Source organism: Oryza sativa, chromosome 4 (genome assembly GCF_034140825.1).
Source record: "Oryza sativa Japonica Group chromosome 4, ASM3414082v1".
NCBI lineage: Eukaryota > Viridiplantae > Streptophyta > Magnoliopsida > Poales > Poaceae > Oryza > Oryza sativa.
This window is the reverse complement of record NC_089038.1, coordinates 22,505,280-22,528,736: the sequence shown is the minus strand read 5'-3', so window position 1 is coordinate 22,528,736 and position 23,457 is coordinate 22,505,280. Positions and strand designations below refer to the sequence as shown.

At 41.6% G+C, this 23,457-nt stretch overlaps 4 protein-coding genes and 1 non-coding gene across 6 annotated transcripts; 4 read left to right on the top strand and 1 right to left on the bottom strand.

Moving 5' to 3' along the window:
• Nucleotides 1-1,835: 1,835 nt before the first annotated feature.
• Nucleotides 1,836-3,109, top strand: LOC136356054 (ethylene-responsive transcription factor ERF022-like). Its single transcript, XM_066309473.1, has one exon. It carries the CDS (start codon nucleotides 2,190-2,192, stop codon nucleotides 2,784-2,786), a length of 597 nt encoding a protein of 198 aa, XP_066165570.1. The 5' UTR covers nucleotides 1,836-2,189; the 3' UTR covers nucleotides 2,787-3,109.
• A 2,469-nt stretch (nucleotides 3,110-5,578) lies between these two features.
• LOC4335947 (uncharacterized) lies at nucleotides 5,579-8,084 on the top strand. Its single transcript, XM_015778541.3, has 2 exons — nucleotides 5,579-5,861; nucleotides 6,739-8,084. Exon 2 carries the CDS (start codon nucleotides 6,813-6,815, stop codon nucleotides 7,767-7,769), a length of 957 nt encoding a protein of 318 aa, XP_015634027.1. The 5' UTR covers nucleotides 5,579-5,861; nucleotides 6,739-6,812; the 3' UTR covers nucleotides 7,770-8,084.
• A 1,824-nt stretch (nucleotides 8,085-9,908) lies between these two features.
• LOC4335946 (uncharacterized) lies at nucleotides 9,909-15,440 on the bottom strand. Of its 2 annotated transcripts, XM_015781635.3 has the most exons (13): nucleotides 15,223-15,440; nucleotides 15,001-15,085; nucleotides 14,809-14,879; nucleotides 13,705-13,819; nucleotides 13,469-13,548; nucleotides 13,046-13,130; nucleotides 12,883-12,963; nucleotides 12,257-12,351; nucleotides 12,084-12,134; nucleotides 11,486-11,566; nucleotides 10,701-10,773; nucleotides 10,298-10,375; nucleotides 9,909-10,208 (listed from the first exon to the last, which is right to left on the bottom strand). In XM_015781635.3, exons 1-13 carry the CDS (start codon nucleotides 15,324-15,326, stop codon nucleotides 10,176-10,178), a joined length of 1,032 nt encoding a protein of 343 aa, XP_015637121.1. In that variant the 5' UTR covers nucleotides 15,327-15,440; the 3' UTR covers nucleotides 9,909-10,175. The 2 variants fall into 2 exon arrangements, with proteins under 2 accessions (XP_015637121.1, XP_025880592.1); XM_026024807.2 differs by lacking the exon at nucleotides 15,001-15,085.
• Nucleotides 15,441-16,700: 1,260 nt separating this feature from the next.
• Nucleotides 16,701-16,782, top strand: TRNAS-AGA (transfer RNA serine (anticodon AGA)). Its single transcript has one exon. It is a non-coding gene; the product is annotated as a tRNA-Ser (tRNA).
• A 2,007-nt stretch (nucleotides 16,783-18,789) lies between these two features.
• Nucleotides 18,790-21,411, top strand: LOC4335944 (endoglucanase 11). The gene is made up of 4 exons (XM_015779604.3): nucleotides 18,790-19,066; nucleotides 19,151-19,807; nucleotides 20,108-20,383; nucleotides 20,851-21,411. The coding sequence occupies exons 1-4, from the start codon at nucleotides 18,800-18,802 to the stop codon at nucleotides 21,181-21,183; spliced, it is 1,533 nt and encodes a 510-aa protein (XP_015635090.1). The 5' UTR covers nucleotides 18,790-18,799; the 3' UTR covers nucleotides 21,184-21,411.
• The last annotated feature ends 2,046 nt before the right edge of the window (nucleotides 21,412-23,457 follow it).

Here is a 23,457-nt window from a genome sequence, read left to right as displayed (position 1 = left end):
CTCTGGCGCACTCCCCCTAGCCACCTCAGCATCGCCCCGCCACGTCGGCAGGGGGACGGCGCCAAAGAGGTTAGCGCCGTCCTGTTGAATGACGGCGCCAGCCACTCTGGCGCCCCAAAAAGGATCATTTTTGGGATAAGTTTTTCTTGGGGTCTATTTGCGAAATAAGTTTTTCAAAAGGACCAAAATGTGAAAAATCCAGGGTGCATGCACCCTTCCCCGATTCGGACTCGGGGACACCATGCATTCTGGCTGAAATTAATTCCCATCAGCCTTGCTGGCTGGCTAAGCGAGGTCGTAGCTATTACTCCCTCCGTTTCAGAATGTAAGACTTTCACATACATATACATATTAATGAATCTAAACACATACATATGTCTAGATTTATTAACATCTAAATGAATGTGGGTAATGCTAGAAAGTCTTACATTGTGAAACGGAGGAAGTATAAGCCTCTCCAACCGCGTGTGCTTGAGAATTTTAGGGAGATCTGATCGATCAAATGCTCGTAAGTCATAACCATTAATCCATTCTAGTTAGGCCCGGGTTAGTTTGCAAAAAGAAAATTTTTGGGTGTCACATCGGATGGTTAACGGGATATCGGAAGGAGTTTTCGGATAGGAATGAAAAAAAAACTAATTTCATAACTCGCCTGGAAACAGCGAGACGAATCTATTGAGCCTAATTAAGCCGTCATTAGCATATGTGGATTATTATAGCACTTATGGCTAATCATATACTTATTAGGCTCAAAAGATTCGTATCGTGATTTCCATGCAAACTGTACAATTAGTTTTTATTTTTATCTATATTTGCTCTATGCATGTGTCTAAAGATTTGATGTGACGTTTTTGGGAAAAAAAATTTAAGAACTAAACAAGACCTTAGCCAGCTTCCTCCTCTACTATCTCACTCATTAGCCTGTACTGTGCTCATGTGTCTCTCTCAGGAGTCAAGGGAACAGTCCAAATCCAGGCTGTTCCTATAGCTACAAGTATATGTATATATAGACCCCATTCCAACACTGCTCACTGGACCCAAATTAACAACGCAAACTATAGCCTCCTACACTACTCACCACACACTTAATTAGTACACTTTTAGCTTGGGCCAGAGGGCGGCTTTTAACCAAACTTGAGAAAGGGATCGATGGAAGATCAGCTTGAAATGCATGGACTAGGTCAAGCTTGAATGCATGTACGTAGACTGTGGCTGATCACAACTCACAAGCTAGCTAGAGGACCTCGATCGCCATAAGAAGGATAGCATCCAGGCTCTAGAGGGGTACGTGTGTACGTATGTATGACGCTGTAATCTTCCTTTAAGTACGATTTTGCGCAAACTTGGGTTGGATATCTATACACCATCCCACGTTAACCAGTGGCACACATATATTTTGGGATAAAATCCTCAGTTATGTTTGGGAGAGATCGATATTCAGAGAGTCATTTTGTGAGATTTTGAGAAAACTGTTTTTCCCATCTTCTGGTTTCCGATTCTCCGGTATATTTGCTGGATTTTACCACTACATATATATTCTCAAAACACGGGTTTGGGAAGCTGAAGATTTTGAAAGAAGACAAATAATCCGAACCACTCGCGCATATCAAGATCCCCTTAATTTAAAGAAAAAGCTATAATTAATTTGGCCTGATATACCTTTTTGTCACTGTAGTTGCCAATTTGAGTGTGCATCAGTACATGCTTTTTGCATTATTATTCTGGTTGACAAGACTAGCCTACTTGTAGATGCCACTAACTTTCTGTGTCCTTTGCTGCTCTGGTCGATCCTGCAAACAGTATGCATGCATACATTGCCAAGAAGAAAAATGAACCAACAGCCTTGACAGTGTTCATGGCAACGACGCATCTGCACACTATCGCTAGCTATAGTAGGACGCCATTTGCATGCATGCATGCATTTGCATCCATCGATCGATCCATTATTGCCTCTCGCCCCAATCATGAACCAAATCATTAGCTTAACATAGTAACTAGCCTAAGAAGGTGACGTCTCGTGTGGCCGTGCATCTCATCTCATCCATCGCCTATAAAAAGCTCCCCAAGATTACATCTGAAATCAACGATCGTGATCTGCATAGCATCATCCATCATCATCATCATCTCACACTCTCTTCTTCTTCTTTGAGGTTGTTGAGGTTGGCTAGTTGATTTGGAGAAAGAATCAGATGGAGGAAATGGTGGTGGCAATGGGGAGGTCGTCGTCGGCGATGGCGTCGGCGGCGGCGGCGGCGGGGGGCGGATGCCAGTACAGGGGGGTGAGGAGGAGGAAGTGGGGGAAGTGGGTGTCGGAGATCCGGCAGCCGGGGACCAAGACCCGCATCTGGCTCGGGAGCTTCGAGTCGGCGGAGATGGCGGCGGTGGCGCACGACGTGGCGGCGCTCCGCCTGCGCGGCCGCGACGCGCAGCTCAACTTCCCGGGCTCCGTCGACCGCCTGCCCCGCCCGGCCAGCTCCCGCCCGGGCGACATCCGCGCCGCCGCGGCGGAGGCTGCGGACCGGGTGCGCCGCGAGCCTGCGCTGGTCGTGGTGCGCGGCGCCGCCGCCGCCGCCGGCGAGCTCGCGGCGGTGAGGTGGGCCGGCCTCGAGGTCGAGGTCGAGCAGCAGCTGGGCGGGAGCGACGAGGAGTTCGAGGTGGACTCGCCGAGGCTGTGGGCCGAGATGGCGGAGGCCATGCTGCTGGACCCACCGGTATGGGCCGTGGATGTCAGCGAGATGGAAGGCCCACACTGCTGGGCCCACGGGTCCTTGTGGGACGCCTGCTAAGCTGTACTACAAAGTACGAGTAGCTAATCCAGCTTTGCTTGATTAATCAGCTGTCACTCGTGTGGTTATCTTTTCCAATCATGCTTGGATTGCGGTTTTTAATTGTATCATCTACTACCTATGTTAGGCTAATTATGATGATTAATTAGTGAAAAAACATTACTGATATGTAGAGTTTGGATTTGAAAATATTATCGATAGTACTATAGTTTGGGTTTTCCGTGCAAATTCTTTGCTTCCGTGGTGGTGGTTGCTCTCTCTTTACCGTTGGATAAGAAGCATGCAAAAAATCAAATGGGATATTCGGAACAGTTGTGCCACCATCTGAAAATAAAATGACAACTTATTTGGCACCTAATTACTACAGAGTACAGAAGACTTTTCTTGGTCCAGCCAGTTGCTCACCGTAATATGAAAATAGTTTATGAATTTTTTGGGTACGCTGGATGGTAGTGGTACTACTATAGCACTACTTTTGGTGCTGGAAAAAAAGATTGGGTTTCTCTAAATTGACATGCATAGCATGAGTTTTTTTTTTCTCTTACCGTGTACATATCTCTCGAGTATCTAAATGGTCTGATTTACAAAAGGTTTACCAAGTTTTATGTCGCATGAAGTATAGATACTCCCTATTGTAAAGCAACGTTTCAACTTTATAGTAGTGAATTTATTCATTTGTACTCTCGGATATTATCACAAATATTAGATAATCCATCATCTACCATATCATATACTCCATCCGTCCCAATATAAGTGCAAGCTAGTACATATATGACATATACTAGAACTACGAATCTGACCAGCAAATATGATTTATCATAGTATTACGAATTTGGATAGTTGTTTGTTCAAGATGCCTAGTTCTCTAGAATATGCTACATATGTACGATGATGTATTTATATTTGGGCGTAGGGAGTATCATCTAATCATATAAATAAAAAGAAGTGAGTTGAGATGGCTAGAAGAGTAAATGCATATTTATTTTCACATAAAAGAATGTCCATTTGGTTTTCTCAATATACCCTCTTCATTTTTGACTGAAAGTATTCCTTAATCCACCTTCATTATTTATATTAGTAATTATTGATACAATTAATTTAGCATCTTACTACTATCAATTAATAGATTTAGTACCTCACCGATCAATTGATTCGATGAAGTATCTTACCAATAAAATATGTGAATATTAAGGAATAACCTAATATTAAATAACTAGAAGGGGTGAGACTTCGTACCCAGGTCGTCTAGCCCACCATCTTGTGGAGCTAAAGACCACTGGGCGTTTATCGAGTATCTTACCAATCAATTGTGCTTAAATTAAATCAGCATCATCAAAATTTTCAACTTACCTGAGCACATTTGTTTCAGCATGATTTACGTTTTTTTTCTGAGAAAGAAGGACATCATGAATTTTTAGATATATCCAAGTTAGAAACGAAGAATACAAGTACAAACGTGATCAAGCTGTTGTCCACTTGTCCCATGTATACATATATTCGAACCAAAAGAGTTAGATATATTAGATTCGATTGGTTGAGTTATGGTATATAAGACGTGATGAAAAAACAAAGCAAAGAAAGAAAGAAATAAAGTAAAACTTTTACACATGTGTTAATTTAAAAGAATTTAGGTAAAACTTTTATACTGCATTATTCACCGCTTCAAAAGCAAATACTGAAAAAGAAAGCACGACAAAAAAACCAAAAATCAATTTAAAAACTAAGTTTCATTCATACTCCATCCATAAAAAAAAAACCTTGTTTTCCAATTTTGGATAGTTAACATTTGACTCTTTATTTTATTTAAATTTTTTTTATAATTAGTATTTTTATTATTTTTATTGTTACTAGATGACGAAACATGAATAGTGCTTTACGCGTGACTAAATTTTTTAGTTTTCTTTTATATATTTTTTAAATAAGATGGAAGGTTAAACGTTGGACATAAAAATTCAAGAATGAAGTCTTCATGAAATGGAGGAGAGAGGTATATATTGCAGTTGGTGAGAGCAAGTATATATTGCAGTTGATGAGAGCAAGTATAATAGTGAGCTATAAGCTTACTGTAAGCTTACGTGAAGGAGAGATGTAACAAATTAAATTCAAGAGCTAGCTTAACACAAGTTCTAAGACAAATACATTAAATGTATAAGTGAGAGATAGAAATAGGAGAAAAAAATTATAGACAACATTATAGCTAATTTATTATATATGTTGATTTTAATGTGGGCTACAGTAAGAAGTGAGCTCTACAATATTATCCTCACTCTGACAGATGATACGTGCAGCCAGAGAAGGACACAAATTAAAAGTCACTTTGGCTCTGTTTGGCAAATGGGATGAGGAGTGTGGGAAATGGATGTTATTTCCATTTTTCATATTTCCACCGTTTGGGTGTGGATGGGAGTGGGATATAGAATCCTACTTGATTGAGGGTAGATTGACCGCTAGGGAAAATTACTGAATTACCCTCACCATTTGAACTTATAGCTATGCTGTTTGTTTACTCATTTAGCATAATTTGAAGGGGTATTTTGGTCATTCTTCTAGAAACTTTCTTTTCCAATCCATCCAACCAAACATGGGATAAAATTTCCCTTCATATAAACTACCACCACATCCTACCAGGATATTATATCCATTTCCCAATGGGTATAACCCATTAGCCAAACGGAGCCTCTGTAGATAGGGGCAGTTATAAATACGCGGGGACAAAAAAAAAAAGAAAATCCAAAAAAGAAAAGGGAAACTTTTTAAAAATACAGCTGTAATCAATCGTCCTCTCCTCTCCCAACCATCTCCCCCTCTCTCTCTCTGGGGGCTTCGCCTGCGCGGTTGCGCGTGCTAGGGCGAGCCGGCGATCGCGCGCGCGGCGGCGGCGGCGGCGGAGGAGGAAGAGGAGGAGTGGGCGACGCGACGCGACGCCGCGCCGCGCGGCCGTGTGCTCTACCTGGACGTACGAGGGAGGGGGGCCGAGCCGAGAGACCAGCTTGGCCGCGGTGCGATCGCGGGCGGCAGGCGTACGTGCGTGCAGCGGCGGCGGCGGCTCTGTGCCTACCGTCGGCGGGGCGGCAGGTGAGATGAGGGCCTGATTGGCGCTATTCCTGAATCTATATCTTCATCTAATCACCACTCGATTTTTCCTTAATTTTTAGGTATTGGCATAGTTAGATGAGATGTACGTTTTGTGCGTGAGATCGTTGATTCTAGACATGTTTTGATCATTTGCTTTGTTTTGTTGTTGTTGTGTAAGTATGGATTCCCAAATTGCGGAGGTTCGATCATATACCCTCCTTTAGATTGAAATTAAGAATTTATATTTATCGCCATTCCATACCAGTCAATAACCTTAAAATGATCCCCCATGTCAGTATAAGCACATAAGCTTAAATCCTCAATTTTTTATCTGGACGGGGATTTATGATCAATTCCCCTTCTAATTTGGTTGACAATAGAACAATAGTGGTATATTTATTTTTTGTATGCTTGAGCCCCTCTATGTTCATTGACAATACATTTGATTGTATGCGTGCGTGTGCCCAACACCCATTAGACTCGCACACGCGTGCACATTCTGCTTATCAAATCTAGAAGAAGAACTAGGTATGTAATTTTACCATGCTATTTTCTAATTGGTCAAGTACACCGCGGGCTGGCAAGGGGCCTGAGTCCCCGTGAGAGCATTGATAAGCAGTTTAAGGCAAAGTGCCATAATCCTAGCTCATCCATTTGTGTTGGCTGGAAACTTGAATTAAAATCCCAACCTATACATGCGTATAGATTAGAAGCTTCATCTATCAAGTGTTTAAAACCTGCAGTTGATCAATCAAATTCTTAATTCGATTAATGTTAGTTTGTTGGCCCACCGCCCTGTACAAATCCTCCATCTGTAAATAATTTGCTTCTCTTGTCCTTGTAATCTTCCTCTCTTAATGTTTAGCTTGGCTTGTAGGGCGTCGGAGCTGCCTCTGTTTTGATGATAAAAGTGAGAATGCCTGGAAGTCTCGAGTTGGTGTGCTTTATGTGATGCACCCGATAACATTTTTCACCAATATCATTGGTGTGGTGACCATTGTTCTGATCTCCATCGTCTCCATCTTGGGCCTTATTTGCCTGTGCCACTCACTGAACTTCCAATTGTTGATCAAACGGAGGAGGAGAAATTACTACCAAGCGAATGACGAGCAGCTTAGCTACTTCAATGGGCCATGGCTGACTCGCATAACATTAATACTGGTTGCACTATGGTGGGGTGTTGGAGAGGTGTTGCGGCTCACATTTGTCAATGGGGAGGGGAGGTTCATTTCTGATCAGACATGGCAAGCCAATGTATGCAAATTTTACATCGTCTCAAATTTGGGGTTTGCAGAACCAGGGTTGTTCCTGTTGCTAGCTTTCCTTCTTAGTGCAGCATTGCAAAATCAAGAGGTTGGTGCCTTAAATCGTAAATGGAACCAGAGGACCATATGTGCAGTGTTTATGCTCTGCTCACCCTCACTCATATGGGAAGCTTGTGTAGTTTTTATTGGTCCTCATATTGCTTCAAACGATGGACAGACATCAAAGGTTGCAAAGTATTGGTATTCAGCCTCTTCAGTCCATGATGGCGATGTTGCATGCACATACCCATTGTTGAGCAGCATATTTCTTGGGACGTTCTACACCGTGTTAACTCTTTATGTCATATTTGTTGGAGGGCAGATATTATCTTTAGTGATCAACAAGGGGCTTCGACGGAGGATATATATGCTAATTTTTGCCACCGGAATACTGCTTCCTCGAGCTATGTTTCTTGGATTCTCGGTTCTTCCATGGCCAGGTGAAATAGTCCATGAATCTCTCGTGTTTGTCTCCTTCCTTGTCCTGATGATTGCTGCTATGCTTGGTATTGTTATTCTGGTGTATTTCCCAGTTGCGGAAACCTTTGAAGTAAGAAACCAAGAGCATATTGAGCTGCAAACAAGTCATTCCATTGCCCTGTGAATCTTTGATGGCTGAGCCTTATGATTTGACATATGTTTCAGCTTTTCATTCTAAGGACAAGACATTGGGAGATGCTTCAGATTTATTATGTGGTTGTTGCTGAGAGCTATCTCCCCAATTTTGTAAACATAGAACAAATTAGATTAGGTTATCGTTCTCCTTTCTTTTCTTCATGCATGTCGCCATGAACAGAAGTTATACCCTGTACAATAGTTTCTATAGGCTAGTGAAATGACCAGGCATACTTTACCTATTATATGGTGTAGTGCATCGAGAAAAAAAACTTAATAATGATCAGTTTGTGGTTGTAGTGAACTAGTGATATGCATGCTTTTTTTTAAAAAAAAAAAAGATACCGTGAAAGTGAAAAACTTATTATCGTTGTAATTTGTTTTACAAATAAAATAAAGGTTAGATAAAAATATGTTGTACAATTGTCGTGCCTCTCCCCATTTCTATATGGAACACAATAATACCATCGTTTGCAACATAGATCAAAAGGAAAACAGTGTGTCAAACTCTGATCAAAAGCAATTGCAACCAAAGATTTTACCATGATCCACCGCAATACCGAGCTTCCGAGCACTTCTAGTGGCCAATTCTTTAGCTTGCATAATTGTAGATTTAGCCAACAGTTAACTCCTTTGATTTACGACTGGAGTATAATTGGCATGTTGTCAGTTATGAACAATAATAACATGATTTATTTTTCTGACACATTACAAATTTAGGTGTTCACAATGCACGCACACTCACCCCTATAAATACACACACGCACACCCTACCACCAATTAACACACACCCTACCCCTACCTCTATAAGACTTGACTAACATATCTTGAGATTGACGAAATCATCACCAACGTCTCATTGTCAACGGGTTGGTTCCATCACAAGTAAGTTAACCAGTTAAGTTACACTCACTTCGCAATTAACGTACACCCTACCCTATAAGTTTAAGCCAATATATCTTGAAATTGACGAAGTCACCACGCACCTCTAGATAACATATCTTGATATTGACGTAATCACCACGAACGTCTCACTGTCGATAGGTTGGTTCCATCACAAGTAAACTAACCAGTTAAGTTACGCTCACTTCACAATTTATCTAGCTTAGTGGTCCACTCTGATAACAAGCTTGTTGGGCTCATACGAGTAATTATTGTTGCCAAGCTTGAGTTTTTTTATTGTAGGGTTTTATGCTTCACATCCTACTTGATGGGCTCATAGGAGTGATTATTGTTGCCTAGCTTGAGTTTCTTATATTAGGATTTTATGCCTCACATCCTACTTGATTTGGGTGCAACTATATTGTTGAACTCTTGGAACCGTATTGTTAAACTCTGTGACTCCTGTTCTTTATACTTCATCTGTTGTTTACCCATTTATGTTTGTTTTTATAAATGGTGGTGCATCTGAACAATCCTGTGAAACTGAACAAAGTGAAATCATGCATTGCTTAAAATCATTTTTCCCCTACGTTCTATCCAAACGGCTATTCATGTTTTTCCAATCGTCTATAATCCTTTGTTTTGCATACGCAGTCCTACCAAAATCTGTGTTTTTCTCTAAGAGCACCCGCAATGGTAAAATAAGGTGCTATCTATAAAACATATACATCTCAACAATAGACTAGATTAATAGTAAACCACTTCAATGGTATGTCTACATGGGTATCTATAGCTCTCTAATCTATTGTCTCGTTCTCTTGTAGAGAGCCTATAGATAACCATTGTGGGTGCCCTAACCATTCATACGTAGGCCTCGTATCGGGTGGGCAGATCCATTGAATCCTGATGCTATCCATGCTTTGGTGGTTGGCAAATAACATTGCGCATTGAATTCTGCTACCAATTTGTGTAGCTTTGATTTAATTCTGAACTATCAATCCTCGAAGGGACTATATACCCATGCAGTAGCCTGAATCTTTGATTGCCTAGTCTATGCATAACTTGACCCATCATTGATTACACCTCAGGCCATGAAAAATCAGCGTACGAATAATCATTGTTCCGCTGGAAAGGAGAAAATTGAATCCCATGCCTCTAGCTGGTAGAGCGAACAATGTAATCCTGGCTTCCTTGTATTTTTCTGGAGTATGTGCATCACATTCACAATCTAACACTCTCACAAGCATTTGAAAGCAGTCAAATTACTCCATTTTATTCACTCTCACAACCTGCCATGAAAGGAATTCACAAGCCGTGTCATATAAAAATCACTCATGACATGCATCAAGGCGAGCGGCAACAGAATGGTTAAACCTAGATCGCTCGTGCCTATGATATCCCCAATCTTCTTGCAACACCTTCTACCCTGTGGAAAATATGGCAATCCGGTGGAGATAGAAGCCTCATCGTTTTCCTAAAAACTGTCAACATTGGAACGCAAGGTCCGTTCCGTCTAATGCTGCCATTTTTTAATCAGTCCAGGAATCTGAGAAGAAAAGTAACAGGCATTAGGTTCATTGAAAAATGGGTAAAAGAGTAAATATTTGAAAAGTGTAATGCTAAGGCAGTACTGACCTCAACACCATTAGGACCTATTTTGTTGCGAGCTATGAAATTTAGTATGTGCGATGCAAATTCTTCAGGCACATCTTCCTGAAAGGAAATTTTCGATGGTATGTTAACAATCCATTACAAAATAATTCATCAGCTCGATGATCTTGTTAGCAATCATACTTACATAACATAACGAACAACACTCGATAAATGAACCTTTGGTTGTTAATTCATGTGCTGCCTCTACATATTATTGGTTTTTGTGACTTTTTTAAAGTAAACCCTAGAGCTGCTAGGCAGGATGGCTCTAGGAGCAGGGAGAAAAGCAGAAATTGAAATAATGCTAGAAAGGGGGTGCCTTGATATCATTAGAATAATAATGTTGAAAGCCTTACGGTAGGACTGTAGGAGGCTAGGAGCTAACCTGTATGGCATGTCCAGTGTGTCGAACCACCACCATTTGAAACTTTCCTTGCATTTGACCAATTGTTAAAGCTCTGCAAAACATATTGACAAACCAATGCATTACCAATATGTCCTCCATAATGGTTCATAGAAGTGTTAAAAAATGATGCAATTTTCACAAATCAAAGCACTAAGAATGGGTGATAAGAAAAATATATGCATTAATCGAATAGTTTTCATAAGACAAATAGCTTAAATAGAAGTAGCATTTTGTGTGCTCGAGTCATTTCTCATTTCCTGATCTGATAGCATACCTGTACAGGTGGGATAGATTGTGAAGTGTAATCTATGTGCAGTTCTGTTTTGGAAGGACCTATACATAGGTTGAGGAAGTAAAGCAATGGTCTGTGTTTCATAGGAACATATATCTTGAGGCATCAACTTCAACACATACCAGCTGATTGATTTAACATAACCAGATGTTCCTCAGAAACAAAAGACTTATAATATAATTCGCTTTTCGCAGTACAAATAGGTTGCCACAAAATTTTGATAGCCTGATCACTAGTGCAGTTTAGCCTAATGGCAGATTAATTAAAACTCCTTAAAATGCACTACTGCTTGGCCGTAGAAAACCCAAGGATATATAGCATGCCATTGCAGCTAACAGGAAGCATAAAATTTTGTAATCAATTAAATACAAATTACATTGAGCTAATAATGATAGAGGTCCGAGTTCAACAGGGCAATCATCATGAATGAGAAAATTGTTAACATCATTACACTAGAAAGATAAATACAAACCTGTCCAACCTATCAGTTCCAGCTAATAATAGGACCTTTTGCACTGGACAAGACAAGAACTTTTCAGAAAGACCTTCATACCTAAAACAGAAACATTTCATATTTCAGTATCAACCAAAAGGAGATAAACAAATAACTCAAGTATTCCTAAAAATAAACGATGTTATTTGAAACTGAAATCTGGCCTAGTTCACCCCATGTTTGCTGCTATTTTGTTATGTGGTTACCACTTCTGAAACAACTCATTGACCCTATTCTCTGTTTTATTCGATAAATTCAAGATAGCTCAAGCTTCCAGACATATAAGATAAGAGAATAATACAATAGAATTAATATTACTGTGTAGGAACCAAAAAAGTAGATCTTTGTTAAATCAAAACATGACAGGGATAAGAGAATACAGTAGTATCAATACTGTTACGTAGGTAATGAAGAGTTAGATACTTGTAATTAAATATGACCAATACTTTTATACAGTATATAGTAGTAGTAATAACATGCTTTTAAATTGTAATGATCACAAAAAGGCGTTCAGAAATACCAGAATTTAAACAGAAGCGATTGAAACATAAAGAACACCAGTAAACTGAAAGCGTACCATCCTTTCCAGTATTTTTCTGTTTCCTCGAGAGGAGTTCGATATGTATAGCTGAAACCAAGTATGAAAGTTCACTTAGGTTTTCAAGGAAGGGTAAAGCTTTTTTGCAGAGTTTTGCATATGCGCATTGAACTGCAAAATACAAGCATGTACTATGCAAGCTAGTTTTTTACCATTCCCTTGATTCATCATATTTCAAGGTAGATGGAATCGAAACACGAGCAGAATCAATGTTCCTGAGTGGCCCACCTTTGACACTCCATTCAATCTGCATAGTTACGTGAAAGGATATTATTGAAACAAGGTTTACTGCTGCAATAGTAAGCATGACCATAATCAACTGACTTTACTAGCATGCCTATTATTAGAAATTCAAGATCTTGACCATCATTGCATGTTTGTTTGATTTCCTCCTATTACAGGCCAATGACGTTTATGAGCTTAAAACATCAAATGCATTCCTCCATACCTTTTTTTCATCAGAATGTTTCTTTACAGGAACATATCTCATAAATGATACTCCCCTCCGTCCCAAAATATAACAACTTTTCCATCAACATTCTCTTCCCAACCAATCACAACCCTCCACCATTCACTTTTCCCACCTACCTCCACTACTCATCCAATCACAACCCTCCACCATTCACTTCTACCTACTTTCTTAATAACCATGTCCAACTCTAAAACTTCTTATATTCTGGGACAGAGGGAGTAACTAATAAGCTAAACAAGATATGTTTTCTAAATAATAAGATTGCTAGCAATATTCAAATTGTCATGGAGGACTACATCACCATACAGCTTTTTCAATGCTAGGGAAATGTTGCGCTCGATTTGCTAAGATCTTCTGCATATGAATCAATGAAGCCATTGCTGTTCCCTGTTTTGGAAAAAGCATTTGATATCAGCAATAAGAAAAATTGTAAATCATAATATAAGTGGTTAAGTAAGGAATAGCTAACCTCAACTACATCAATAACAACAAGACCGTGAAGATTGCGAATAACTTTCTTTGCGGCCACATGTATAGCCACAGAACCGCCCATGCTAAAAAGGATAAATAACTATTTAATTGAATTTCAATCACTCGAGGCTAATGGCAATGCTAGTAATGAAAAAAAAATAGCCTGCCAAATCCGGAAAAGAAAACAAAAGCATTGTATTAAGCACTGAAGTAGAAGCACAAATGAAACTAAAAGTCAAATTGCCTTTTAGCTATACTTCCCAGATTATGGTATATGTGCACCATTCAAAGGATTTTATACATTACATTATCCTTTGGAGAGAAATAGCATAGAGAAGTAGAACTTTCAGTCAATCTTAATATCTTATTTCAGATAAAGAGTGCACGTGCAATGGGTACAAAGTCCATGGTGCCAACTCACCTATGCCCAACAAGTATAATGGCTGGTGGAGAATCTCCATACAATGTGCGTAAAACAGCTATGACATCGCTGCTGAGAGTCTGCAATTGCAAAGATGGAAAAGGTAAAATATTGTATTCATGTGTTCAGCAAAAATTAATAAGTTATTAAGTTGAGTTAATGACATATATTATTATATGAGGAAGAGCAAATGTTTTATCAAGAGGATTAATTCGTGTACAAATTGAAGGACATACTTCAATGGACAAATCTGAATCATCACTTGTGGTTGATTTTCCATGCCCTCGCAGATCCATAGAAACAACACGAGCCTTTTCCTTCATACGACTTGCTGCTAGAGCAAACGAAAGCCTAAGGTAGATTGGGGAATAATCAACACAATGTAAGAACACATATATTAATTTAAGACTTATTGCATCATTTCATAAGGAGTAATAATCAAGTCAAATAAAGTAACTTATGCATGATTAATTTGAATAAAAAAGGAAATGATAGTTTCTTATGCTCCCTACCCAAAATAGAATCAAGATTAAACAGCAACGCTTTCGATTTTCACGATAAAACCAATTTAATTCCAGGCTTTCTGCATTTATCTCGATTCTTTTGTCAAATCATTATCAAAACTAAAATTTACCAACAAATTCTACTCCCTCCGTCCCACAAAAAAAAAACTAGTACTGGATGTGACACATCCTAATCCAACGAATCTGGACATACCCCTCTCCAGATTCGTTGTACTATAATGTGTCACATCCAGTCCTAGATTCACTTTTTTTGGGACGGAGGGAGTACGCTGCAACACAAGTAGGGTTTGGTTCATTTTCCGTAGTGCAAAGAAGGCTCTATGGAAGGCCTTCTATAGATATCCAAAAAGATAAGACACTTCTGCATTTTACAGTATTACCATTTAATCCTTTATCCTTAAAAAGTAAAATAACACAAGAAGGATTATTGCAGCACAGCCCTCGGCACTTTAAGTGCTGATAACTTCAATCTGTCTGCGAGTTTTTTTTTGGCCCACAGGACCATCCTCAATAAGACTATTACCATGTAAACCACATACCTACACCCAATCCGGCCTGGGTCCAGAGTCTTACTGGCTAGCACCGCAAATTGGTCGGCTAGCCGGCCTGGGTTCGAGACTCACTCCCTGCTTAATATCATTGATATGAAAGTCCCACCTTTCATATCCAGCATTTTTTTTACACCCAATTCAGAAAATCATTTTTGGTTCCATGCTAATCATTTCCAGCAAGTTGTTAACTGAAATGCCATGAACATCCACGCAATTCACCAGCGAAACGGACAATTCGGCATGTTAGCCCGTGGAGCAGACGTACCCGGAGTAGCCGCCACCATGCAGGCAGAACACGACAGGCCCCTCCGATCTGGCCATGTACACATTGAAAACCTACAAGGAAAACCACACCATAAAAGGGAACATGATATATTTATTTACAAGATCACACCGGCCGGGAGAAAAATTTTAAAAGAATGGTCCTCTACTCCCAGGACGCGCAAGCGCAACGCACGTCTTCGGTGTCGGGGATGGCGACGCGGCGCTCCTCGTCGAAGTAGGCCGACCAGTCCAGCGGCGCGTACTTGTGGAGCGAGTGGCTGCGCGAGGGGGGATGGATGATGAAGGTCAGGCCAGGCGCGTCAGCTAGGGTTTCCGCCTTCCACGCCACGGGGGGGATGGCGTGGGGCGCGGCGGGCAGGGGGATGGGGAGGGGGAGTGGGAGGGGGTGACTTACTGCGTGGCGGGGCGGGGCGGCACGGCGGCGGCGGCGGAGGACGGCGACTCGCCGGGCTCCCCCTCACCCTCCTCCTGCAGCGAGGCGAGCGGCGCGGGCTCCATGGGTGGCGGTGGCGGCGGCCGCGGCGTCGGAGGCGGCGAGCGAAATGGGTAGGAGGCGGGTTTGGAGAGTTTGGGGAGTTTGGGAGGAGAAGGATCTCGACTCTCGAGGGAGACGAAGAGAGGAGGAGAGAGAAGCGAAGGGCGGAAGCTAGAAGGGAAGACGAGGACGGCTTGAAAAATACGCCTTCCTTCGGAGAAGACGCTATCCGAGGATACGGAAGCCGGTGGGGGAAGGCGAAGAAGATGGCTTGAAATACGCCTTCCTTCGGAGAAGACGTTGTTAACGAAATACGTCTTCCCATGGAGAAGACGTTATCCGCGGATACGCGACATTTTTTGGAATAACACACAAACGCTCTATTGAGACTTTTGTTGATGCTCAGATGAACTTACAGTTTCTATGGAATAATAATCCGTTTCTTTTTTTTATATTATGTTCTTCAACTTTAAATTACTATCTCCGTTTCAGGTTATAAGATGTTTTGACTTTGGTCAAAGTCAAACTGCTTTAAATTTAACCAAGTTTGTAGAAAAGAGTAGTAACATTTTTAACCTAAGACAAATTTATTGTGAAAATATATTCAATTATTAATTTGATGAAACTAATTTAGTATTATAAATATTACTATATTTGTCTATAAACTTAGCCAAATTTAAAACAGTTTGACTTTGACTAAAGATAAAACGACTTATAACCTGAAATGGAGGGAGTACAACTTTCTTGTTTTTTTTGTTAGCGTGTCTTTCAACTGCTAAATGATGTGCTGTTTGCAAAAACTTTTTATATAGAAGTTTCTTTAAAAAATAAAATAAACCTATTTTAAAAGTTTTTAATAATTAATCAATTGTTCGTATGCTAATAGCTTATCTTGTTTTACGTGCCACTAGAAAACTAAATTAGGTTAGAGACTCAAACTGATCCTAATACTCCATCCATCCCGAAAATACAAGTGATTTAGTTAGATGTGACATATCTTAATAATAGGAATCTGGATAAAAGTCGGTTTAAATGTTCAGATTCATAGTATTATAATATATCACATTTAATAAAAAAATCTTATATTTGAAGATGATGAAGTACCGCATACTCCGTTATACTCCACATCGTAAGTAACTACTCCCTCCGTAAAAAAAAAAGACAACCCAGCTAGGGATTTGATCTCATTATCTAGATGATATCAAATCATTGTATTTTTTTTTTGTGGGAGGAAGTAATAAGTAACACGTTGGGGCCTGCTGCCTTGTAAACACTTGGGACAGCATTCGCGACTGAAGTCTGCAACACACTCGTATCGACAAACTTCTCCCTCATCATGTCCTCCGAAATGTATTTATAATAAAAAAACTTCTTTGCATCCATAATTAAACATAGCGGTGGACGTGCCAGAGTGGTTATTGGGCATGACTAGAAATCATGTGGGCTCTGCCCGCGTAGGTTCGAATCCTGCCATCCACGGTTTTTTATTTTTTGTATTACAGCAAATTACTTATTGTACCATTTTGTATCAGAGTAAATTTCACATCACTACATAGTCTATGGTTCAAGTTGCACAAATCCATAAATATTTTTTTTTATTTTTTGTATTACAGCAAATTACTTATTGTACCATTTTGTATCAAAGTAAATTTCACATAACTATATAGTCTATGGTTCAAGTTGCACAAATCCATAAATATTTTTAACACTTCGCATTTAAATACATATATTTTGGTATCAAAGTTTCATAAAAATATACTATCAGAGAATACATCCACCCATGAGATTACGTGGTTGTTCCACCTAGGATCCGAACTTGAGTACTTCATCCGAGGTGGAACATCCACGATGCGACATCCACATTCTAAATATAAGTAGATAAACAGCCACGCCATCTCGCCGATAGATTCATTCATTAATAGCTTAGTTTTGTGAAACTTCAGTACTAAAATATACGTAGTTAAGTGCCAGATGTTAAAGCGCGTGTGATTTTTTATAACTTGAACTATAAAATATAATATGTAGTTTTGTAAAATTTACTCTTTCTATTATGTCCGAGTGAATGGGCCTCATTAAGGCCTAGTCCCACTTGTTCCGGCCTATAACATGTATGGGCCACACGGAGGAAGAATTCCCGTTCCTCCTCGTGGGCTGTTAGATCGTACCCCAGCAATTGGTGGGTTGCAGCGCATGGTGTCTGTGTCTCAAATTTTTTAATTCATTTTTAAAAGATTTAAAAAATAAATTACTGTTTCAAAAGATTTGCAGAAATACCATCCAACGGGGAATATAAATCATTCTACGGTAGGGCGGATTAAACGATGTGGCACAAGGCGAGAGCGTCATGGCAATTTTGAATGCGGCCCCTATCACTAAGAGGGGCCTGCTTGCAAAATTTTCATAACGCGCTCCATGCATCACCAAACTATTGTTAGTGTCATCAAACTAAGTCACCCTACGGAAAGCAAGAAGAGGGCGCCTGCAAAAATTATCACGGTGCGCCTCTCCCGCGAGGTGGCATGTTATATAAATTGCCTTATCGTAGGCACAATTTATATGCCTCGCTTAATGGTAGGATGGGAGGAGCATATTTTTATAAAACTTTGAAATGAGAATTTACTTATAAATTTTTGAAAAATGAATATAAAAATATAAAAAACTCGTCTCCTCTCCTGCGTCTCGCTCTTTCACCAGCACGGTTGGCTCGCTTCGCTCTTTCGGGTTGGGTGCTGGATTCCATCTTGTATGCCGTTTTTCGACGATTTTTTTTTATTAAATTTTGATCAAACTTCAATGTTTCAAAATTGAATTCCTGAAAACCATTCGAAATTTCACTCGGAATATGCTTCCGTCCTATGTTAAAACGTCGAAATTTTTATCAGTTTTCGTAAAATGATCCGGTTTCTCTGCCACAAAGCCTGAGGCCTCGAGATATAGCCTGCACTATTTTTTTCTCCATGGATCACCATGGCCTTTCTCCTCTAATCTAGCTTTAAGTGGCACTCAAGTCACCAAGCCTTGAGAAAAAATTAGCACACTCCGAGGCAGCATCCCGATCTCTCAAAGAACCGCAAACCGAGAGGACGCCTTGGCGTACGAGATCCATCGTCAATTACCGCCGCCATCTCGCGCCATTTTCAATCAAAGATTCCTACTAGTATTAGTAGTGTTTTTTTTTTCCTTCAGAAACATAGCAAGCAAGCACAGTTGCAGTATGATTAGCTTCAGAGCAACAATAAACCAGATGCTAAACCATCCAGAAAAGATCATTATATATCGCGAGCAATCTTGGATCTTGTCGAGACTTCAACCCCATGATCGTTCGCTTCGCTCTGAGCCTCTGACCTGTCGCGGTTTTCGGTGCAAGATCTCGAGAGAAGATAGCATAAACTAAACCGCCACATGCATATTTGCATCCGCTCGTCGATCGATAGCAGCAGTATAAATCATCGTGCATTCGTTGCGTTTGTAGTGGGTAGAAGAAGATTAGAAGACGATGATGGTGAGCTGCTCGAGGATGATGATAATGTCGCCGTCGTCGTCATCATCATCATGGCGGGCTCTCGTGCTTGTCGCCGCCGCCGTCTTGTCATTCTCCGGCCATGTCGTCGTCGCCGCCGCCGCCGCCGGACACCCTGATTACGCCGACGCGCTCGCCAAGTCGATTCTCTTCTTCCAAGGGCAGAGGTCCGGCCGCCTTCCGCCGGACCAGGCCGTCAAGTGGAGGTCCAACTCCGGCCTCTCCGACGGTTCGGCGGCGAACGTACGGTTCTTCATGGCATCTGCTCCCTCCCGTGTGTTGACCTTTTAGTCAACGTGTTGACCTGTGGTTTTGACTTTGTGGCAGGTTGACCTCACCGGCGGCTACTACGACGGCGGCGACAACGTCAAGTTCGGGTTCCCGATGGCGTTCACGACGACGATGCTGTCGTGGGGCGTCGTGGAGTACGGCGGGCGGATGCGGGGGCGCGTACTCCGCGACGCGCGCGACGCGGTGCGGTGGGCGGCGGACTACCTCCTCAGGGCGGCGACGGCGACCCCGGGTGTGCTCTACGTCGGCGTCGGCGACCCCGACGCCGACCACCGGTGCTGGGAGCGGCCGGAGGACATGGACACGCCGCGGGCCGTGTACTCGGTGTCGGCGTCGAGCCCCGGGTCGGACGTGGCCGCCGAGACCGCGGCGGCGCTCGCCGCCGCGTCGCTGGCGCTCAGGGCCGCCGACCCGGGGTACTCCCGGAGGCTGCTCGCGGCGGCGAGGGACGTCATGGCGTTCGCCGTGCGGCACCAGGGGAAGTACAGCGACCACGTTGGCGGCGACGTGGGCGCCTACTACGCCTCCTACTCCGGCTACCAGGACGAGCTCCTGTGGGGGTCCGCGTGGCTTCTCTGGGCGACGAGGAACGCCTCCTACCTCGACTACCTCGCCTCCCTCGGCGCCAACGACGGCGTCGACATGTTCAGCTGGGACAACAAGCTCGCCGGAGCGCGCGTCCTCCTGTCGCGGGTAAGGCGCGCAGCGAGCTCTCACCGATCACCACCTCCATTATGGCTGTGTTCGGTAGTGAGGGTTGGGAACCGTCGCTCCCTAGCACGCAAAACGAAGCAGCGTTTAATGTATCTATTTGAAAAATAGATTAATATGATTTTTGAAAATAACTTCTATATAGAAATTTTTTATAAAAAATGCACTGTTTAACTGAGTGAAAAATGAGGAAAGTGGGTTGGAAAAGTAGAGATAAGAACTCAGCCACATCTGACTCCCAAATTTGACATTGTTCGTCCGTCCGTGCATGGGCACGAGCAGAGGGCGCTGGTGAATGGCGATCGGAGGCTGGACGCGTTCCGGCGGCTGGCGGAGGACTTCATCTGTAGGATCCTGCCGGGGTCGCCGTCGTCGACGACGCAGTACACGCCCGGCGGGATGATGTACAAGTCCGGTCACGCCAACCTGCAGTACGTCACCTCGGCCAGCTTCCTCCTCACCACGTTCGCCAAGTACATGGCCGTCTCCAACCACACCTTCTCCTGCCAGAGCCTCCCTGTCACCGCCAAGACCCTCCGAGCTCTCGCCAGGAAACAGGTATGTCTGTACCAGCACCACCACTGGGGATTGTCAGCAGTACTGTTGATGCAGTAGCAGATACTATATGTGGGTCCGGACCCACATGTCAGTCACTGCTACTTGCATCAGCAGTATTGCAGATGATTTGTATCCAGCACCACGTCGTCGTCGTCTTCCTCTAAGGACTCGTCAACATATTTTTTTTAATAATAGAAATAGTTAATTACATTTCGGTCTCTGCTAGCAGGCACACAACAATGAGTTTAGCGTTAAACAAAATCGAGTGGTGGGACAACTCCCAAACTCCTTGAAAAAACGATCACCTGAAGACCTGAACTACAAGTTAACACAAATCGCGTAGATTCTAGCCAGTAATTATATAGATATTACAATATCTAAAACAGAATAAAAGACGCTTGGCTACCGATTCTCGTAGACTCGACGACATACTGAGCTTGTTCTGGTCGTCGTCATCCTTTCCTCAGGTGGACTACATCCTGGGCGCGAACCCGCAGGGGATGTCGTACATGGTGGGCTACGGCGCGCGGTTCCCGCAGAGGATACACCACAGGGGGGCGTCGATGCCGTCGGTGGCGGCGTACCCGGCGCACATCGGCTGCCAGGAAGGGTTCAGCGGCTACTTCAACGCCGGCGGCGCCAACCCCAACGTCCACACCGGCGCCGTCGTCGGCGGGCCGGACCAGCACGACGCGTTCCCTGACGAGCGCGGCGACTACGACCGGTCGGAGCCGACGACGTACACCAACGCCGCCCTCGTCGGCTGCCTCGCCTACTTCGCCGGCAGCTACAGGAGCTGACGACGCCGCCACCGTCGATCGGTCCATCCACTGACGACGACGACGACGATCCGTGCATGTATCTTCACTACATTCCTATTTTCTACTGCTCTGGAAGCTGAAGAACTTAGCAATCTATTTTCGTTTAACCACTAGATCATGTGGTGATCGGATCAGACACTTTGATAATGTAGAATCAAACATCCAAACCTGCTGAGTTGAGATGAGAGGATTACTTGGAAGTACGTTAGAAGGAAATGGAACCGTATCCGATCCGTATGGCATGGCAATTCCGTCTGAATTACTGCTCTTCATTTCGCGCGCCAATTTGGATTAGACGTTTAGCAAGGTAAGCAAATAGGATCGGGACAAGTGTATGAACTCCTGATCAATGATCAGTAAAATATCTGCAGATCATCCAGGGTTTCAGGAACAGAGAGATGGACAGTTGGACACTTGTCATGTTCACCTGCCAACCAAAGGAAATCAACACGTGGAATATCCCAGAGGTCATCAATTCACACCAGCATCACTGCAATCAGCAGATCTTCTTAGGGGGTGTTTGGGAGAGACCTCTCTCCCAAACACCCCCTTACAAATCAAACACTTTAATTGCTCCCACTATGGTTGAAAGAACAGACCATTTACAAACAACAGTTACTCTTAGGTGGTATTTGAATATCCTGAAAATAAAGATGAAGATAAAAATTAAGTGTTTCATGTAAAATGAGATGATAATAACGTGTGATTAATTGAGTTTTAATTATTACAAACTTGAAAAATAGATTAATCTAATATTTTATAACAACTTTTATATAAAAAGTTTTTGCACGAAACACACCGTTTAGCAGTTTAAAAAGCGTACCAGGAATATCCAAAACTTTATCCACTCCTTATATTGGAAAGGAACGGAAACTCCCACATGTAAGTATCCACGATGTATCAGCTAGCAACATATTCTGCAAATGACTCATGACTGCCCCCTTGATATAAGGCCAAGGGTAAGTGGAGCTCATATGCCAATAAGGGCCTGTTTAGTTCGCGAAAAAAAAATTAGGTGTCACATCGGATGTTTGACCGGATATCGGAAAGGTTTTTTGGATATGAATGAAAAAACTAATTTCATAACTCGTCTGGAAACCGTGAGACAAATCTTTTGAGCCTAATTAATCTGTCATTAGCACATATGGGTTACTGTAGCATTTATGGCTAATCATGGACTAATTAGACTCAAAAGATTCGTCTCGCAATTTCCCCCCTAACTGTGTAATTAGTTTTTTATTTATATATATTTAATGCTTTATGCATGTGTCTAAAGATTCGATGTGAATTAATTATTATAATTTTAAAAATAGATTTATTTTGAAAAAAAGACTTTTAAATAGAAAATTTTTATATGAAACACACCGTTCAGTATTTGGAAATGTATTCACGATAAATGAGAAACTAGCCCACCCAAAACTCACTTTAGAACGCAACCTTAAGGTTCTCTTGGTTTGAGCTTAGATTTATTGTCTTAGACTTTTAAGTCAATGTTTTGTCTTATATGGTTTATAAATTGTTGCCTTTTAAACCTTAAGTTCAAGAGTTTAATGGTGGAGTCCTATTTCCACTGTTTATATGAAAAAAAAGCTACTTCAACCTAACTAGTGTAATAGTGACTTGTGTGTTTTTTTTAGAAGCTATTCATTTGTTTAAGGTTAGAATTTTAAGCTTATAAGTTGATTTATAAGCCTAAATAAATAGGGCCTAAAATTGCACATGGTTGCAAGGGAAATTGGTTTGTTAATATAGTATCAAGTTCATTTGGCTTATTAAAACTGGACCAAATCAGTTTGGACATTGCTTATACTGTACTACGCCATTCGATTTATGTTTGATGCCGTTAACCATTCATCTTTTCTTATATGCTAAAAGTACATTTAGTGATAAAAATAAATTACAACAAAACAATTGATAATATTGTTTTTTAATATAACAAAATACTCAAAAATATGTCTAAAAGTTAAAAAGTTGAACATAAAAAATTGAAAATATTTCTCATTCTCCCTTTCTTCCATTTTAGATTTTAATTTCTTCTTCATCTCTTTCATTCATTTTGGACGAATCTTTTAAGCCTAATTGCGTCATGATTTGACAATGTGGTGCTACAGTAAACATTTGCTAATAACGGATTAATTAAGCTTAATAAATTTATCTCGCAGTTTACATGCGGATTATATAATTTGTTTTATTATTATACTACGTTTAATACTTTAAATATGTGTCCGTGTATCTAAACACCCCCTAAACAGA

Coding starts and splice junctions, on each gene's coding strand:
- LOC4335947 (XM_015778541.3), top strand. CDS start 6,813: ATGCACCCGATAACATTTTTCACCAATATCATTGGTGTGGTGACCATT.
- LOC4335946 (XM_015781635.3), bottom strand. CDS start 15,326: ATGGAGCCCGCGCCGCTCGCCTCGCTGCAGGAGGAGGGTGAGGGGGAG. Junction 13,820..14,808: donor CATGGTGGCGGCTACTCCGG/GTACGTCTGCTC, acceptor AATCTACCTTAG/GCTTTCGTTTGCTCTAGCAG. Junction 12,964..13,045: donor TTGTTATTGATGTAGTTGAG/GTTAGCTATTCC, acceptor TTTCCAAAACAG/GGAACAGCAATGGCTTCATT.
- LOC136356054 (XM_066309473.1), top strand. CDS start 2,190: ATGGAGGAAATGGTGGTGGCAATGGGGAGGTCGTCGTCGGCGATGGCG.
- LOC4335944 (XM_015779604.3), top strand. CDS start 18,800: ATGATGGTGAGCTGCTCGAGGATGATGATAATGTCGCCGTCGTCGTCA. Junction 19,067..19,150: donor CCGACGGTTCGGCGGCGAAC/GTACGGTTCTTC, acceptor ACTTTGTGGCAG/GTTGACCTCACCGGCGGCTA. Junction 20,384..20,850: donor GAGCTCTCGCCAGGAAACAG/GTATGTCTGTAC, acceptor TCCTTTCCTCAG/GTGGACTACATCCTGGGCGC.